At 48.9% G+C, this 19,438-nt stretch overlaps 1 protein-coding gene across 1 annotated transcript in view; it reads left to right on the forward strand.

Moving 5' to 3' along the window:
* Positions 1 to 19,438, forward strand: part of LOC141930688 (hydrocephalus-inducing protein homolog) — a 51,729-nt gene that overhangs the window by 22,387 nt on the left and 9,904 nt on the right. The window contains exons 7-15 of the mRNA XM_074841890.1: positions 5,796 to 5,997; positions 6,395 to 6,449; positions 6,496 to 6,600; positions 7,890 to 7,986; positions 8,291 to 8,348; positions 8,665 to 8,836; positions 12,177 to 12,276; positions 13,446 to 13,564; positions 15,574 to 15,797. Coding sequence (XP_074697991.1) covers positions 5,796 to 5,997; positions 6,395 to 6,449; positions 6,496 to 6,600; positions 7,890 to 7,986; positions 8,291 to 8,348; positions 8,665 to 8,836; positions 12,177 to 12,276; positions 13,446 to 13,564; positions 15,574 to 15,797 — 1,132 coding nt within the window. The remainder of the gene's footprint in view (positions 1 to 5,795; positions 5,998 to 6,394; positions 6,450 to 6,495; positions 6,601 to 7,889; positions 7,987 to 8,290; positions 8,349 to 8,664; positions 8,837 to 12,176; positions 12,277 to 13,445; positions 13,565 to 15,573; positions 15,798 to 19,438) is intronic.

Here is a 19,438-nt window from a genome sequence, read left to right on the forward strand (position 1 = left end):
TTTGCATCTTAATAGTAGCAGCACTGCAACAGACCGAGGATTGGTAACTAATACTTTATACAACTGATTGGTTATAGGCTTTTATAGTTCAAATCACTTAGATTGATGGGTGAGTCTAGTTGGTCTCCAAAGTGTTCATTTCTGTCAAAACAGCTAATAGGTAACAACTGTTTCCTGTCTTTGTTCCCCTCTTCTAGAACTGCTTGTAATAATGAATTTTTCTTATACTGTTTTAGATAAGGCCATTCTGCTCCTTGCAGAGTATGGCCCCTCTCCAGGGCCTTGTGTTTCAAGAGAGATGATCTGTCACTTTGAGGGTAGATGAAGGGGAATTACGTTTGTGCTTCATTTGCTTGAGGTTTCTTTGCACAGCTTTGTAGCTCCACAACTCCATAACACCCCTCTGAACAAAAACCCTGCTCAGCAACCCATGGAGTTGACTGTGTGAGCACAGACTGGGGTGTATGTACTAGGAGGGTCACTTGGAAGTTAAAAATCTCCTTCTGGCTGTTTTGTTCATCCTCAGGCATGCACAGAAACAGACTTCTGCGTGACGCTGCATACCCCATTTTTAGCACATGAAAGATTTCTGGAAGAATGTGGTTTTCATCTCTTTGCAGGACACCCTTGACCGCAGCTTGTCTACTCTATCATCAGTGGAAATCACTGACATGTTCTGAAGTGTCATTACCGGGGGATGTGTTTCAGGGCAGAACTGACCATTCATTAGCCTCCTTTCCTTGTGGATCGATCAGCATCTGCTGAGAAGCAGAAGAGCAGCTTGAAGGGTCACTGATTTATTAGGTGGTCTATTGGGCATGTCTTTGCCAGGCAATCGGAATGAAAGTTCCTGCACCATTTTTCCCATGGCCAAAAGCAATGTTTCAGCCAGTCAGGTACCCCAGCGTATCGTTACTGTAGTAGCAATAATGGTTAAAAATAGCCCGCGGCATCCTGGGTATGCGGCAGTGGTCTTTCATCATCCGACGGTTTCATCGTCCTTTTCAATACATTCTGCGAAGCTCCTTCATGCTGGGCAGGACAAAGCCTCCGTGCTGGCTCCCAGATATTCCTGTGCTGGAGTATTTCATCCTGGAACGAGGCAAACAGTTCTTCCTAAGCACAGTGCAGAGGGGTGATGGGGAATGCTGTGGGTGCTCGGTCACAGAAGGATGCACAGCGAGAGCCTGACTGCAGAGGAGATGACTTAACGTGCAGGAGAGCTGTCTGAAGAGCCTGCAGCCTGTCCTGTGGAGCACTGCTGGCTGGTCACTGCTTTCCACCTCCCTTTCCATCCCCATCTGTTGTCTTACGGCTCCTTGCAGGGCCTCTGGGGTAGAGACCCTCTTCTTGCACTGTGCTGCGTGGGCTCAGTGGGTGCTTTGCCGAGGCCGGGGCCGTGCTGGGGACTCTGACCGTTACAGCAATACCTGTGGCCACAGTAATGACGAGGATGCTCTGAGCTTTGTTGTAGCCTGGGAATGGTTCTTTGGAAACACCTGTGTTAGCAGCAGCAGTTATTTAGTGGTGAGGTTTATAAACGAGGTCTGGAGTAAATAACGTGATGGTTTAATGATGTCTGAAGGCAGCTCCTGAACACCACCTCGGAGAAGCACTTACAAATGACTGTCGCTGCTCTGCGTTTTGCTCTAGGGCTGGAAATACAAGCGTGGGGACGGACAGACGGCCTTTCTCAGGCTGGCAGAGACTCGGTGCATCTTTTAGGTGAAGCCATTAGCTTCCCAACAGTGAAACAGCTCAGAGCAGTGCTCCTGACTCTGATCTAGTGGTAGCTCTGTGGGAGACGCAGCAAAAACCACATGGTGGGGGGGCTGGATCAGGCTGTAGGTGACTTCTCCAGCTTTCCAGAGATCACTTAGCCTGGTGAAGTGACTCGCTTCTCCAGCGGTGAAGTGGTAACAGAGACCTCTGCACGCTGTTTGAAAAACAAGGATATGCCGGCAGTGGAGGCAGCTGGGTATGATAGTAGCAGGAGCAAAAGAATTACTTATCATAGGTCGATATGGGGGTACAGTAACATCCTTTTGAGTGAAGAGCTCTGCTTTCATTGCTTGCTCGTATTTTCAGTGAAAAAGCAGCAGGACCTGTCTCTCTCCAGCTGCGTTCATAGAAGAGATGAGAGCAAGGCACTGTCTTCTGACAGACTGGGCAAATGAAATTACACTTGCTTTCCATGCTACCTAAATATTCCAAATTTGACTGTCATTCACTCCTAAAAAGATTTAAAATCCAAATTCAGCAGAGAGGGAGACACAGGGATAGAGGAAGAATATGTCTTGGTGAAGACAAAATGCATCAGGGTGCTGTTTTGTTTCTGTTCAGTCCAATCAATCTGGGTACCAGCTTCCTAATGTTTAGAGCAGTAATCAATGAAGGAAAGTACCAGCTGTTGAATACTAGGAAAGCATTCTTCATAAAACCTGAAATTTGTTTTGAAATCTTGTGCAAGGGTTTGCTCATCCATTCATTGAGCTATACTTTCAGGCTAAACAAAATCTGTCTTTCTGTTTAAGAACAGTTTGTACTGCTCTGAAAATTATTCCCCCTTGCACCAGGATGATCATGTAGTATTAGAAGAATTCAGAAAGATGTTTTAGCTGTTCTGTAAATTCTCTCTTTGTCTGTTTCCCTGCACAACAGGAGCCCCACAGAGTATGACCCAATGCTAGATTTCTTACTTCAAGATAGTGAAAAGTTATCATGGTGTGCTCAGATACCTGTGTCCGTAGTCACGCAGATGGATGCTGGGATAAAACACAGTGGTGTTTCTGCTGTGTCAAAGAGCATCGCTCAGGAGTGCACAACCCAAAGCATCTGCTCTACTGCTCTATAAAAAGTCTAGCTTTTAATTTCAAGTTCAGGCATTGCTTTGTTCAGGTTGCAGAGAGAAAGCTGTGTCCTGCCACCTGTAGGAAATGTATCAAAAACATGTAAGAATGAGAGAGTTGACAGCCTGTAATAAGCTCATGTTGTGTAAATAACGATAGGGCAGACACATCTAGATTCAGTAAATGTGCTTTCATGGCAGCCAGGCATCCCAAACCACAACCATGGACATTACCCTGTCAAGTGAAATACCTAGTGCTCCGTCACTGTTACAGTACAGAGGGTTTTTTTAAAAAACTTATCTATTAAACAGCCAAGAGTCTTAAATGAAATGTCACATCTAATTTGACACCAAGACATGCAGCCTGCAGCCGCCCATGGCCGACCCTGGCAGGTCCGCTCTCTGTGTCAGCTCATCGGCCTGGCAGACAGATCCGTGGCTTCCTCCTGACTCTCTGGCAGCTGTGCACGCTCTCCTGGACCCAGAGATTTGTGGGTTTATGTATTCAGAACGATGCTGAATGCTCTCTGTGGTAGAAGGTGCTCCAGCAAACCCTCCAGCCTTCAGAAGAGTCCTGGGTGCCTGCAGCCAGGAGCGCAGGGGTGGCTGCGTCCCCAGCTCCTCCCCGGGAGAGCAGCAATAGGGGATGTTTAGCAAATTGTGTAGAAACAGGCAGTGCATATGCTTTCTCCCTCGTGGGCTCTAGAGTTAGCATTTTTCTGTGCTGGAGGCTTTATTCTCATCGCTGCTTAATAGCTTCTGATGGCTTTATCTTCAAAGAATTTGTCCAGTTGCTCTCTGGATTTACAGCTGTTAGCCTCTACAGCCTCCTGTGGCAGTGTGTTCCAAAGGAAGGAATTCTCCCTGGAAAAGTACTACCACTTTTGTGTAATTTCTGACTAATAACATTATTTCAGGCCCTCAGGTTCCTGTTTTATGACAAATAGTGACCAATTTTTCCTTATTCACGTTTCCCAGGCCATTCATGCTTTTACAAGCCTCTCCCATCTATCTCCCATATGATTTCTAGGATGAGGAGTCCTATTCAATCTTCTTATAAAAGCTGCTTCATACTTTTAATTGTTCCTTCTGCCCTTCTCTATTTAGCTTCAAATGCTTCAGCTTGTTTTTTGAGATCAGAACTATACCCAGTATTTCAAGACTCATGTGGCCATGGGTTTAGACAGTGAGACGATGATAGTTTTCATGGTGTTTATTTTGCAGTAGTTTGTCATCTTGATCGTTGTAGAGCGCTGGCTCATGTTTCCATAAACCCGAGCTCGAAGCACTGTGCATGTCTCCCATTTCTTGGCTCCTGGCTCCTTTGCTTGCCAATATATGCCAAGGACTCAGTGGAGGGAGAGGCAATGCTTATAAAGCATACCCACCTCTGTAACCCTCCTGAACATCAGTTATTTCTGTATGCCAAGTTGTCCATTATAGAAAGCAGATTATCCAGTCATTGTAAACATTGCTGCTGTCCTCGCAACGTAACTCATCTCTGGCCACAAATCCCTACCACTCCAGACTCCCTTAAGAGCAGAGAAATTGAGGCTATACAGGCATGAAGGCTGAATTCTCGTTGTGTGGAGATGAGTGAATGACTCTAGAGATCTACTGGTTTAAGGGTGAGTCTTGCTTCATTCCCCAGTGTCCCCCCAAAAGAGGGGACTCCTTTTTTTTTTTTTTTCCCTGGAATGAATGTGATTCTGCTGTGTTGTGTCTGGCTTAGGATTTCAGGAGTCCACCCAGCACACATCCAGCTCTCTCCCTGTGTTGTTGCACGGTAGCCGTTTAAAGGCAGGTCCGTTCTCTGGCTGCCTTGCTGTGACCTGTGCAGTGAGGAGGAGGCTCTGCCTTTGCATCGGGATGCTCTCCAGGCTATGGCCGGGTTGCTGCACTTGTCCGTGGGGGCTGGCTCTGAGGCTTTAAGCACCACTCCACAGAAATGCCATTTCTAGAGAGCATGTCTGATGTTTGCTGTTTGCATCTCACCTGGGAAACACTTGCCTGCAAGAGGAAGAATGGGCTTGGTACTGAAGTTTGAGCTCATTTGACTCCCAGGAGTTACTTGGCTGGGAAGAAGGAAGGTTTGAAGCTCTGGAAATGAGGGAGCCTGTGGTGGGAGTCTGTTCGGGAGGGTGACGTGCTGGCAGGTACTCCAGCAAGGCTCCAGTCGTTAGTCAGTTGATGTGCACAGCCCGGGACACTCTCCTCTTCAGCTGGGTCTGAGGTGGAAAGCACAGATGCCTTCGCTCTGGTCGTTGGATGGCTTGGGAAGATGCAGCATAGACTTGCAGACTCAGGCATAAGCAACAGGGTCCCGGCTGAGGAAATGGGCTTGCAGGACTGTAATGGGCAGGTTGGGGTGGGCCATGCCCCACCAGTCTCGTTTTGACATGTCTTCACAAACCCACAGCAAGTGAGGGCGCTGCTTCTACAACACAGTGAAGCTCTCTTCTGTGTCCCATCCTGCCCTGGGCTGTCACTTGTTCCTCTGAACCTCCCTTTCCTGCCCACGTGCCCCCAGGCATCTTTGCTTGTCAGCAACAAGGGGTCAGGAGAGACACAACACTGGGCAAGCCCTGACTGAGGTGGGACTCCTCAGAGTCACCCGAATGACTTGGATGCAGAATTGCCTGTGACTTGATTGAGATGGCAACCCAAAGGCCACCTGAGCACATCTGAAAAATCTCACTGTAAATACTGTGACCTTGGGGATAAATCTCTACAAACACACCCAGAAATAAGGTGCTGACGGTGGTGCCCAGGACATCCTCATTCTGTACACGGGCAGCTGTCAGGATGTGATAAATGTGCTGATCTGTGGAACTGCTAATACAGCTAAAAGCTGTAACAATTTCTTCTGTTACTGGTGGCTTGCTTTGTTCCTCGTACTTCCATCAGCAAGTGAGATGAGCAAAGACTCCCCTTTGCTTTTTTCCAGGTGAAGATATTCACACAAGCCTTTATGGAGCAGCTGTAGATGTCAACATCAGGCTGGCCAGGAGCTCCCTGACAGTTGAGAAGACTTACCTCACGCTGTCAAACCACAGATCTGTGGTCATCCACAATCGGAGTGAAATCATAGTCCATTTCCAGTGGAAGGCTTTTGTTACTCAGGAAGAGGAAGATTATCAGAAGCTGAGGTTTGTTCCAAAGATTCATTTCAGTAAGATACACTGCCCAAGGGTAAAACTAACGTATGGCCTCAAGGGGTGTTGGTGCATTGAATGGTTTAGGACAAGTAAACCATCTAGGGCATCAGGTTACGTGTCCCTGGAGCTCAGTGCCTCCCATTCCAGCTCCATCCATACTCCAGCTGAGGATGGTGTTTTGGGGAGGAAAGGCTGATTGCAGTGACTGGATTTCCTCAGAGAGCAAATTTGCTTTGTGGGAGCACCAAACCACTGAGGTCCAGAGACCCCTGGCTATGGAGGGTCCATGAGGCTGAGGAGAGTGTCAGCACTCGTTACCCGGGACTGCACTGAGTAGCAGCACTTAACATAGCTGCAGGGAGCATAACTGTTACGATATTCACTGCAGCTTCTTCCACTCCAGCTTTGATAAGGTGTCAGGCTCCTTCTCCAGTAATGTGCGGGTAAAGTGCTTCGTTGGCCCAGCAAGTTGAGGCCATCCTGCTGTAGGATGTTGAATTGCCTTGCACTGTCCCGGTTTCCAGCACAACGAGGTATTTCTACCATTCCTCAGAGACTGGGGAGAATTCGGAGGTGAAGGGTTCTGCAGGGAAGGTAGGGCAGCACAGGACAGAGCGCATTTGGGCTGCAGCAGCCTGTGTCTTCATGGTGCTGAGAGATGGGGCAGGTTCTTCAAAGGGTGTCTGTGGTGAAGCTTTGAAATTCCCGTTTCAGGCAGCAGAGAAACACTTATAGCCCGGGGAGATGAACTGGAAGTGACACTTAAAAGTTTGAGTGATTAAGGGAACCCTTGTGGGACTTTTCAGACTTGCATGGATGTAGGTGTATAGGAGTTAGCTCATAGCTGATCAGGAAACTGCCTTAAACTGGAGCACTTTTTAAGGGCTTCTGAGCCAATAAAGATCAACATAATTAGGTCAAAAATGCCTTGAAGGCCAAAACTAGTTTTCCACTGTTGTCTATTTTTAATTACACAGTGTGTGACTTCCATGCAAGCTCAGTGTGTTAAAAGAAAATCTCATTACCTTCTCTGGGCACTTGCCTGGACCATTCCTTTACCGCTCTCCTCTCGCCTGCCTGTCTCAGATTGGACCCTGAGTGATCCTCTTTCCCCTCAGAGGCAACCAGGTTTCCCCACAGTTCACTTCAACCTGATTCTTTTCCAATTACATCTGATCTCATGCCAGATTATGTCCTAGAGTCTGATCAGGATGTTTTTTTCCTCCTACTTGCAACCTCAGGGATGGTCATAGCTCCAAGGCCACTGTCCTGCTGTCAGAGAAGCTTTTGAGATCTCAGAGCAGAGAGGACTTTTTCCATGAGAGGAGGCAGTGCAGGACCCTGCTCTGGGCTGTGACCCCAGAAGACCTGGATCATTAGAAGGTCTATCCAGGGGTTTGCTCTGTCTCCCTCCTGCAGGACTTTCTGGGATGTAATGGTGGAATTATTGTCCGTTGATGCAGGTTGAGTTGAGGGTTGCCCATCGGTGGCTGGAAGCCCTCCTCACGTGCAGCACTGTAGGTCAGCCATGGAGAAACATTTCCCACTGCACTGCAGGGGGAGCGAGCCAAAGCAAGTGGTTTTGGTGCTGGTGCCAGCCTTGGCCCGAGGCTCTGTCTGTGTACATCTAGTAACGTCCATGACTGTATTTCCTTTTGAACTGTATTTGAATTTAGCTGGGTGATGATTGCTATCCTGTTTATACTACATTGCCTCGATCTGCTACACATGGAGCCTTCCACTCATCCCCCCAGAGTTGTCACCTGCTGGTTCTTCATGGCCAGGGACTGGAGCATGCAGAGGGGACAGCGATATGCCAGCTAGGAAGCAACTGCTCTGTAGCCGTGCTCCCTTATCTCTTGGTTGTGATCTTTAAACACTAGAATGATTTCTGCTACAGCTACCAAGTAAGGGAGAGATTAACTGTGTCAAAGCCCTACAGAGATGGCCAAAAAGAGGAAAAAGATAAGGTGGTTCAAGGCTAGATGTAAGGGTTTGGATTCAGAGATGCTGGTCCAGACTTCTTTAGTGGGTGATGCTAGGCAAAGTCCCTTCCCCTCTCAGGGCCTCTGTTTCCATGCATATAAAGCCATTGGTTTCACCAAAAGGATGCGATGCCTGAATTCATTGGTTTGCTTTTACAGTGCTCTGGGATCCTCTGGTGGAAGGCAGTATAGGGCACAGAAAGCACATTTAGCTTGCTTATCCCTGCAGGTCCAAAGGGGAAGAAAAGAGTGATGCCAGTAGCCTGCAGCTGAAACCCAGCTGTGTCTCCCCTTGCCAGTGAAGCCCTGCAGTGGGTGCTCCTTCATCTTGATCTGCCTCCCCCAGGCAGCTCTGTGGTAGGAAAAGCCAGTTGGGGTTGTTGGTGGATTCTCCATCAGTTGTGGCAGAGACTTTGAGCCAGGAGGCTCTCGAGGGCTGCTGGCTTTCAGAAACCTCTTCTGAGCTTGTAAGCATGGAGTAAAACTACGTGCCGTGCCAGCGAACAGCAAGTGATAATCTGATCCGTGTGGACCCCGCGGCTTGGGGTCAGCCCCTTGCTGAGCTGCTGCTGTTCCTCCCCGAGCGCTTTGCTGCCCCTGCGCTCACACGAGTCTCTGCAAATATGTTGCTCATTAAATTATCTGCTTGGTTTGTCTCTCCCCGTGGCTGCAGGCTGCAGAGGCAGAAAGAGGACGAGATGGATCGTTGTCTGAGGGAGTGCAAGGTGGAGCCCGCTCTCCGAGAACGCCATTCCCTTCTCTCCCGCCCCTCCCAGAACCAGCGGGCAAAGGCGCAAGGAGACTCCATGCTTTTCTCCGACGATGTGTTCACCCTTGAGCCGCTGGTAAGCGATAGCTGAGAACCTCCCTTCCTTCTCCTCCCTGGCTGAGGTCCCTGCATCAGCTGGCTTGATGTGCCGAGAGAAAACACCAGGTTTCTAGTGAGGCTGCGAGTTTGTTGCAAAAAGCATTTCTGTGGGCTCCTGACAGAGCGAGAGGCTGCCTAAAGCTGGGCTCTGCTGCAAGGGCTATAAATTAAGGGCACTTCATAAGTGTCCTTACACTGTTGAGAGCTATCGATAATTATGAGTAAGGGCACAGCTTACACGTAGCGTATGGAGGTTAACAAAGGATATCAGAGCACTCTCAGTTCACATATTGACCTGAGAAATGAAGTGGTCCTCTGTGGAAAGGAGGCCAAATTCAACCCGTTTGATCACAGACATACCAATCTCTTCATATAACCTGGACGGATACCACAGCTGAATCTCCCTTCCAGTGTCACCTGTGAGCCTGGACACAAGGCTGGCAGGTTTAAACGGACTTTTTGAGTTTCATTGCACATAGGTACAGAAATTTTTTTGCTTCTTCTGTTTATGCAAGCAAAACCCCATATCCTTCAATCAGCCAGAGCCCTGGTTCTGAGTATTTGCATGGTCTGAGATGAAGAATGCCCACTGTCCGAGCAATGCAAAATCCCATTTCATCTTGGAGTAAATCCTAGGATAATCTCAACCTCTTCTTCCTTTTAAAATAGGTGAAACTATTTTTTTTTTTTTCAAGGAAGGGGATCATCTTCTCAGTTACTCCTATATCCCATATAAGGCTGAGAGCCACCAATGTTGTCACAGCTGCAGTTTCACACCACTATAGCTGACAGCAGCATGATGTGACCAAGAGGTTGTGTCAGAGTGGTGGGAATATTGTAGAGAGTGGGAGCCGATCAGCTGAGCATTAAGAGCACCCTGTGGTGTGTCAGAGCTGGTTTTGGAGTGTGTCCCAGGGCTCCTGCTGCTTTACAGTCGGACTATGTCTCCACAACTAGCTTAGCCTGCTCTTGAGCCTCTGAAGTGCGTTAAGGTGAGGTCCAGAAGTCCGGCTGCCCACAGCACCGAGTCCTGGTGCTCCATGTAGTGACATACGGACATAAAGTGTAGCCTGGCCTCAACTCTTGAGTGGAAACCTTTCCTGAATGGCTGTGTTAATGTTACACAGTTTGCTCTAGGACTGAATATAACTGGGCTACTGCATGAGTCTCTCCCCTTCTGTATTGTCCAGCATTATCAACCTTTTGATTTCCATTAATTCCATTATTTATGGAACAACCAGGTTCACATTCAGTTTTACTCGTGCCTGTCTTTCCCCCTGGCATATGGGTGTCTTTACATCAAATGGTAGTGTTTTCTCCTCTTTATCAAATGTAGAATCTAAAAATCCACTGCTGCTGGCTTCCACAGCCTTCTCTCCAGTGACAGCCCTGTAACTTCTAGCTTGGGCAGACACCCTTCTTGCACTGCCATGTAAATCTGCTGGAGAGGCCCCCCAGAGATGGGACCTTGCTGCCTCAGACCTTCTGGCCAAAAGTGGCTGCTCTCTTCTTCCCACCTCTCACCCGTGATGTGTGGGAGCTCCCCACAGAAATAATGAAACCCTTGTAACAGGTGACTGGAGGAAATAATTGCTTCCAGAGGTTAAGAAGCTGGTGGAGGGAGAGTAATCTTGGAAACGCTTTCTGGGTGGGATGGCTTTGCAGGGTTTGTGCAGAAGCTTTGCTGTGCCAGTGGACCATTAGCTGCCAGTATTTTCAGGTGCTGCAATCTGTAGAAGCTGCAGCAGGTCACTTCAGTCTGTATAGGGTTAACTCGCTGATGAAAATAACAACAAAAAAGAGGAGGCATGATTTTGGAATTACCATGTGACCGAGAACATTTTGAGCAGTTGTCCAAGCCTATGGGAAACAAGCTGATACACAGCTCTGACTTTCTGAGCACATCTCAAATTTGGTTTATTTTTGCATCTACACATGGTATGTCAGCAGAGGCAGCTGTGATGGAGGCCCAGGTGGCTGCCAAAGGACAAAGTCCTTGCTGTTTGCTGCATCCTCCCCCCCACAGCTCGGCTGTAAGTCACATTGCAGACCCGTGGGAGCTGACCCCTTGGAAATGGCAACCAGAGGAGAGGGAGGACGAGGACTTGTTACTGTTACACTGACCTTGACAAGTCATCGCTGTCCTGTCCTTGCCTGGTAGTGACTGCTCAGTGTCACGTGTGAGCTCTGAGTTGATGGAGGTGGTCTTCAAGATGTCCAGGTTACGAAGGTGCTACTGTTGTTGATCCAGAGGTTGGGCCAGGAGGTAACAGTGTTGTTTGTTGCTGCAAATCTGCACCTCAGCTGGGAAACCAAGCTGTTCCCCATCCAGATGAGAGGCTACTGCAGAGCACTTTGGTTTTTGGCGGAAGGCACCATCTCCAGTGGGAGCCATGGTCCATCCCACAGCTCCCTGTGGGTTCAGTTATTTATGGAAAGAGGCAGATGTTGGCTTTGGCACTGCCTTTCTCCTAAGTGCCCTGAGCTGACAGGATGCACTTTGAGTGTCATTTTAGTACTTCTGTTAACAGCTCTGCCTTTTGTTTCTTTGACTGCTTTGAGCAGTGATTTCCTTCCATTGCCTTCCCCCTCTGCAAAGCAAAGCAGGTGATTTGGCCAGCAGTTGGTGGTGCCCAGCTTTTCAAGACCAGCTTTTTCTTACTCAAACTGGTGGAGATGTAGCAGATTCTCATTATTTAGGGGCTGAGGGAGAAATAGGATCTGCATGTATTTACGGTTGGGCTCTTGCAGAGAGACCACTTGTGTGGCTGTGAGTCACGGTGTGCCATCCCCTCCCGTATCACCTTGCTTTATGCTGTAACAAAGCCAGGGTACGACAGCTGGAGTGGTTGTGCTGTACCATCATACATCCACCGTCTGTATTTTATGCCACCTGCCAGTTGCAGCCTGTCTGAGGCCAGAAGTGTTGCAATACCATGTTCACAGCACTGCATAGTTTTACATCTGTCCTGGTTACCATCCATGGTGGTTCTCCATGCTCTGACTCAACTGCCATCCTATAGAGAACACGTAGCCCAGGCAGACCGCTGGCTCCTGAGGTGCTACTGGAGTGTGAGCCAGTTTGGTTGCTTCGTTATAGCCCTAATTTAACAAAACGCCTCTACCAGATGCCAGTAAAGGTAAGAGACTTAGAAAGTTTTTTTGCAGCTGCTTCCAAACTCCCATAAATTTTGTTGATAAGTGTTGCTTGTTCCCCGCTCTTCATTGATGCTCTAAACAAAGGCTACAGGGCTGTGGTTGAAAACAAGAAATGTGACGTTTGAAGATAAATGGTTTGCTGTCTCCTTCTGTTTCAGGAGGGAGATATCTGGCCAAATTCCTCAGCTGAAATTAATGTGATCTTTAGACCCCGAGAAGCCAGAGTCTATCAACAAACGGTCTACTGCGACATCTCAGGTACGGCTCCTTTCTCCTGCTTCTGTTGCCCACAGTGGAGGCGCAAGTAGTCTTGCAGCCCACTCGGTTCTCGTGTAGTTGGTAGGAAGGGTCAGTGGTCAGCAGGGTGCTGGCACGTGCCCACTGTCCCTGTGGTTTCCAGGTGGTCTCGTGTCCAAGGCCAGCCCTCAGGATGTGTGGCTACAAGCCTGGATCACCGATCCCAGAACAACCAAGGCAGTGAAGGGATAAGTTTTCATGCCGTGGGTTTGCCAGCATTTGCTCTGCTGCCAGGTGCCTGTAGAGGCCAAAGAGCTACAGTGGCCAGGATTCAGGCACTTGAGGCTGCTCCAGTGGGTCAGAGCATCCTTCAGACAAAGATCCCACACTGTCATCTTAGCAGGCTTACGGAAGAAAATGAGCATCTTAGAGTTTAGCTATAAGCCTTGCAGTCTCAGTTCCTTTGCAGCAAGGGGTGTGTGTATTAGCAGTATGTTTATGGCTTCTCTGTCCTCAGCAGTGAGGTTTTCCATAACTGTTCAGCGTGCTTCAGGTAAGGTGTCTTTACAAAGCTGAGCTCTCGGTGTCATGGTGGGCATAGGTGAGTGCTTCTCTCTGGAGATCACAAAGCCCTGTCTAATTTAGGTGCTGCTGCAGGAGGTGAGCCCTGGAGCCCCGGGCATGGAGCTGTGTGTCAGGCACGGGCAGTGGCTGAGCTGCTCTGCCTGCTGGAGGCAGCTCTCAGACGTGCATACCGCCGTTAGCAGGGAGCTTCGCCTTGCCTGGGCTCGTACTTCTCGGCTCCTGTGCTCTTGTCTCCGATTGCATCAGTATAGATGGCGTATTTTTATCTTCAGTTCTGTTTCATGAGCTTTGTGCCTTCACTGAATGGATTTCAGAGCTCATCTAAGCACATGGGAAGAAATTCAGAGATTGTGTTTTAAACTCAGCATTGCTTTTTCAGGGTGCAAACTGATGGCTAAATGAGAAACCAGCCTGAGGGGTTGGTTAGAAATTAGAAGCCAGCCCCAAGGCATATCTCTTGAGGGAAGGAAAGAGTCCTGTATCTCCTCCTGGAGCACCTAGAGCTGGTCCCATCCAGCCCCGAGTCAGGGACTAGCACTGAGGCAGCCTGGACAGTCCAGGACAACAGAGGGAATTACTGTACTGAAGTGGAAATCTCTCCCCAGGCCGCGAGACCAGGCTGCCCCTGCGCATCAAAGGGAAAGGCATAGGGCCTCGGCTCCGCTTCAGCTTTGAGCAGCTGGACATCGGGAAGGTTTTTGTTGGATTAGAGCACAGCTATGAGGTGAGCAGTCGGGATTCTGAGGGGCTGGGGGGGATCCTGATGGCTCACAGGGCAGCAGTGAGCCTCGTGGACCTGTGGGATTTCTGGCAACTCGGGTCATTGTGAGCAGGGAGTATTTGACATACTAGTCAAATTCGGGGGCTTTCCCAGAATCTGGATAGTTCTGATGGGATCTGAAAGGTGCATATGTTGTTTGTGAAGTCTTACTCCCTGCTTTTTGGCAACCTTCCTTGGAGATCAGCTGGGAGGCTTCATGTGAAAAAATACCCCCTTGACACATGAAAGCAGCACTGGGACAAAAAGATAAATATTCAGATGCTTTTGTTCCAGCCCTGGATGCAATGCACCTTTGTACCCGGGCTGTTAAAAAGCAGCTGGAACAAATTTACTGTGTTTGAACTCCAGTCCACTGCAGCCAGTTTTCGGTTAAGTGCGTGCTGCCGGTTCCTGGGAGTTGGAGGAAAGCTGTGCAGCCTCTGGCTCAGAGCTGTGTCTTGCAACGGAACTGGGAGTGCTTTCCCTTGCTGACCAGTCTCTCGCCACTCTTCAGATTTGCTGCATCTCTATGAAGAGCAAAGCATTTCTGGAAATGAAGCAAGGGAATTTTCTACATATTTGCCTCCCCCTGCCAGTGGTGTCAAGTCTTCCGCAAAAAAATAAGATAGGGCAACTGAAAGAGGTAGAAAATGAGGCAATACTTTCGAAAGCTTGACTGTGGCAGGGAAGGACACATTAAGGTGTTTTCTTACCAAAATATTGTGCTCTCTATGCATTTGTAATGGGGATACTTTATTGATTACCATTTTATTATTTTCATGACTTGAGAAAATGTGACTAAGTAGATGATACTGTTAGTGCTGTACTAAGCAGCTAGACTGGAGGTAAACCTCAGCTCAGCGTTGGATCCCTAAGTGCAATTTGTAACTGAGGTGTAAAAGACAAGAGAGGAGAGAGTAGTTTTCAGGTTACCCTTGCAGAGCTTGAATACGTGAATATTTTTAACAGCAGCTGCAAAATTAAAAAATAAGGGACATGTCTCTGCTTCTGTCTCAATTTTTCTACCAGGTTTTACAAGGACAAAAGTTAGGGAAAAGAAATCCAAAGCAGATAGTTAAGTCCATGGAAATGGCAGGATTTCACCCTGCAGCAATCAGAACCTTTACCGCTTTGCTTTGGGTGGGTTTGTTGGTGCCTGACAGCGTGCTGGTACTCGCAGCAGCTGTGGGCATTTCTCGCCCAACATGAGAAGAGCTGACTCTCAACAAGTGCTGCGGGATTGTGTCACTTGATCGAGGCAGTAGATCTCTCAAGTGTTCAACAAAATACGGCTTAGTTCTAAATTTGCAGTTTATTCTGATAATGGTAAAGTCTTAGATGGTGGCTGTGAATATTTAGGAAAGAGAAATTCTTTGGAATAGATGGAGCTGCTGTGCACCGCACGCTCATCCTTTCCTGACACGTCTGTTTGAGCAAAGACTAAGAAAGTATCCCATTAAAGAAAAAATGAGAAAACTAAATTACATACCATAGCAGAGTTGGGGAGTGCTTCTGAAGTTGGCTATAGTGCTGCCCTGAGGTGTCTTCTACATGCAGTAAACTTGTTGGCTGCAACGTGTTCTGCCCTCGGCAGGATCGGACTCGTCGGGAGCAGAATCAGTTGTGTGATGATTCACTAGTAATGCTGCAACTGCCCTTCCTTGCTCTTAGGGACAGGTCTGAATCGACTTGGTGATGCTGAGCAGCTCCTCTGCACTGCAAGTCGAAGTGGGCTGCTCTGTGTCAGTGGAATAAACCCCGAGTGACTGTTTCTATGAAGCTGTCACTGCATTGCATGAAAAACCCAAAGGCAGAACTTGTCCTGTTGCATTTTCTTTGGCTTCTGCCAAGCAGCAGCACACAGCATCTTCTGCTTTTTACAGACGTTAATTGCTTAATCAGAAGACAAATCAGCCTTCTGTAAGAAAGGAAGATTCCTTATGTATTTCCATTTTGCTTTCTTGCTGCTGCAGGTGGTGCTGTTTAACAAAGGAGCCATCGACGCTGTCTTCAACTTGGTCCCTCCAGCTACAGCTCTGGGCTCCTGCTTCACCTTCCTCCCCCAGGAGGGCATCATTTTGCCGGATGGGCTGCAAGTCATCCGGATCTCCTTCAGTTCCACCATCCTGGGGGAGTTCACAGAAGAATTCAGGTTCAGTGTGAACGGATCCCCTGAGCCTGTGACCTTGACTATCAGGTGAGGAGGGTTATAGGAGCTTGGTGGGCACGTCTGTAGCTGTCTCTGGGTAATCATCTCCCACCTACCTCATTTTAGGATGAAACAGAGAAAAAAAGGTGTTGTCTAAGGTCTTAGTCTTGGCTCGGATCCTAGCATCCCCACACTAAGAGCCAGGGCTTTTTAATCTTAACTTCAGTTTGAACCTTGCAGTTGCAGCAGCAAATGAAGTGTAATTGTCTGTGAGAGGAAATCATAGAATTGTAGAATAGTTTGTGTTGGAAGGGACCTTTAAAGGTCATTTAGTCCAATCCCTCTGCAATGCGCAGGGACGTCATCAACTCGATCAGGTTGTTCAGAGCCCCGTCCAACCTGACCTTGGATGTTTCCAGGGATGGGGCATCTACCACTGCTCTGGGCAACCTGTGCCAGTGTCTTACCACCCTCACTGTAAAATATTTTTTCCTTTATAACTAGTCTGAATCTTCCCTCTTTAAGTTTAAAACCATTACCCCTTCTCTTATTATGACAAGTCCTACTAAAAATCCAGTTCAAATCTTTCTTATAAGCCCCCCTGAAGTATTGAAAGGCCACAGTAAGGTCTCTCCAGAGCCTTCTCTTCCCCAGGATGAACAACCCGAACTCTCTGGGCCTGTCCTCACAGGAAAGGTGTTCCATCCCTCTGATCATTCTTGTGGCCTCCTCTGGACCCACTCCAACAGGTCCATGTCTTTTGTGTGCTGAGGACCCCAGAGCTGGACACAGCACTGCAGGGGGGGTCTCACCAGAGTGGAGTAGAGGGGCAGGATCAGCTCCCTCGACCTGCTGCCACCTGTGACCATGACTCCTGTGCTCTCAATACCCAGTTTAACTTTCAAAGTCTTGGGTTCCTCTGGGAAGCAGCTTTGCCTTCGTGGTTGAGGTGGGTGGCTCTGTGACTTTCCAGGACGCTGTTTGCACAGAATTTGGCAGCAGTAGGTTCTCACATGTCTCTGTGTGAGGGCCCCGGGGCTTTAAGTGACTACCCATGCTGGAAAACAGTTTGACTGGAGGTGGTACAGGAAAGGTGTGGAGATGCCTGCTGCCCAGTCCGGGTACCCAGGAACTGGAGTGACTCCTTCCTACAGGTAGCTCATTCGCCCTTGGGCCACGGCAGACAGCGGGATGGCATCAGCTTTGGGCAGTAGATGGTCTGGGCCACCGCCCCTGAACACACAGCAAGGCCAGCAGGGCTTTGGGGATGGGCCAGCCTGGGTGACTGCAGAGAGGCAGTGTTTTTAAAATCCTGTTAATAATCCATCCCAAATGGGTAGCAGCAGCCTCAGCATCACCTCTCATGCTCATGGGTTGGGACAAGCTATCCTCTTGTGCAGCCAGCGCTGTGGTACCTCCTCTCTGCAGCCAGAGCAGTGCTGACGCGGGAGACGGGAAGCTCAGCGGCAGGTGCTGTCACACGGACTCGGGCATCATCCAGTGGGCTGGTGCCACGGCAAAAGATAATCCTCACCAAGCAAAGGGGAGAAGGGGGAAAAAAAGCTGATGACAGGAGAGGCAAAGCTCACTTCTCAGGACTGCAGCAGCATGCAAACTTGTCCCAGCTGGTCTTTAACGACGGGCTGGTGGGATGACATGGTGTAGGCAGGAAGGCTGGTGCTGGGTGCTCTGGAGCTGTGGGGCTGGCTGTGCCTCCTCGGCAACCAGCTTCCTGGGCTGGTGCTGCTGGGAGGCACTAGACAAAGGCAATAAAGCAATGGGAGGAATCTGCGGTCGACTTTACCAATAAGGTGAGGGAAATGGATAAAAAAGAACAAAAAGGGTATTACTTTGCAAGAGAAGAGTGGTGAGTAGGTCTGTTGACGTCAGTAGAGAAACAATTACGTTGGCTTTGTGTTTGGAGGGAAAGCGCTGCTTTTTTTGGAAATCAAGAGGGAACATTTCACAATCAAATAATTTATTCTTCTCTGTCCCTCCCCCAAATTGGTCACGGGGTGTTATTGCATGAGCAGCTTTCTCCTTGAGCAAGGGCAGGTTTTGCTGGTAAGGCTGCACTTATCACAGGTAGAATACAGTACTGCTGCCTCTGCCCCGCAGTGGCCTTGCTCCTGGGGAAGGAAGGAAGGAGCTGTCAGAGGGACGGTTGTGTTTTGGCTTCCCCACAGCCAAATGAAGTGGTCCTTTTTTCCCCAGTGATGCCCTGGCTCCCAGTGCCCAGCACGCCCTCCCCTTCTCTGTGGCCACTCTCTGCCCTGTTTGGCCAGCACCCCCCTGGGCTCAGTGCAGACCTTCTGTCTCAGTGAAAGAGGATTGCTGGTCCTTTTTTATTTATTTCTTCCCCATCCTTGTACTCCTCCTCCCTGGATGGTGGCTCCTATGCAGCCCATCTGATGGCACCGCAGCACACCCGCCTGCTCCCATGCAGCTGTCCCTCAGCAGCAATTCCCATTGCAGTCCTCTCCTCCCTGAGATGGCATCTGCCTCCTTGAGCTCTGTCTTGCCTTTTTCAAGGATCCCTCTCCAGCCCTTCTGTCATTCTCCAGCCCCACAGCTCAAGCTGTTTGTTTTCAAATGCCCTTGAGATGTCCACCCACCAGCTCCAGCTGAGCCTCCCTCTTCGGAAGGTTTTGTGCACTGGATTTCGTCCTCCATGGAGAAAAGCTTCTGGTTCTTTTGAACAGAGGCGAGCTGGCTGGTGGGACACTGGGCTGCAAAGGAAGGAACGGGGATGAGAGTTCAAGCAGTTCCTCTCCCGCCTTGTGTTATCCTTCCTACTTTGCGAGGACCCTGATCTCCCTTCACGCATGCATTACTTAATGCTACTGTAAAACACAGGTGTTGCCAAAACCACTGCCTTTTCCCCCATTCTCTTGCAAGCTGTACTGTTATCAGCTCTGGGTTGGCTCCTTGGCTGAGCCTTCTGGGCAGTCATTCCAGTTTAACTTCCTAGAGCACAGATCCGGTGCACTCAGCAGATATGGCAGTCATTTCCCCACTTGCCTGGCAAGGCTCATCCTTGGCAGTTTCCTGGTGTCATCCCCAGTCGTGGCTGGTTTGGAGGTAGTTTTCCATCGTCTCCTGGCAAATGCTGTGACGAAAAGCGTGTCTGCTCCCTTTGCTCCGTCTAGAGTAAGCTGTTAGGGCTTGGGAGGTCAAGTCTGGTTGTGTGAGGTCCCTGGAGAAGGAACTTCACCATCAGCAGGGATTTGGTACCTGACTCATTCTTAGGAGCTGATTCAGCTGCAAGAATCAAGAAGTAGTGTTGGATTGAAACTCCTGAAAGTCAGTTTTTGAGTGCTCTTTGACTGCGCAGTCAGAAGGTGCCAAGACCATAGGTGATTATTCGTTACTTGGAAACCAACCTTACGAGGTGCTGGATGCTTGTTTCTTTGGTGTTTGGAAAGGGATGCTGGAAATGGGACAGCACGGATGGACGCAGGTCCCTCCTGCGGGATGCTGGGGTCTGTTCATGTGCAGAACATGTGGACGATGACAGTGTCAGTCCTGTGAATAAAATGAGAAGGCACTGTTCACTGTGGCCCTTGATTTTTAACTGAGGCAGAGCTGACATTGATTGTCATCAACCATGAAGTCAATTACTGAATGTTGTGCAGCTTCAAGTACTGATTTCAGTGGATGTGAGTGAGTTTTGGAGTTTGGAGCCTGTC

Source organism: Strix aluco, chromosome 16 (assembly GCF_031877795.1).
Source record: "Strix aluco isolate bStrAlu1 chromosome 16, bStrAlu1.hap1, whole genome shotgun sequence".
Classification (NCBI taxonomy): Eukaryota; Metazoa; Chordata; class Aves; order Strigiformes; family Strigidae; genus Strix; species Strix aluco.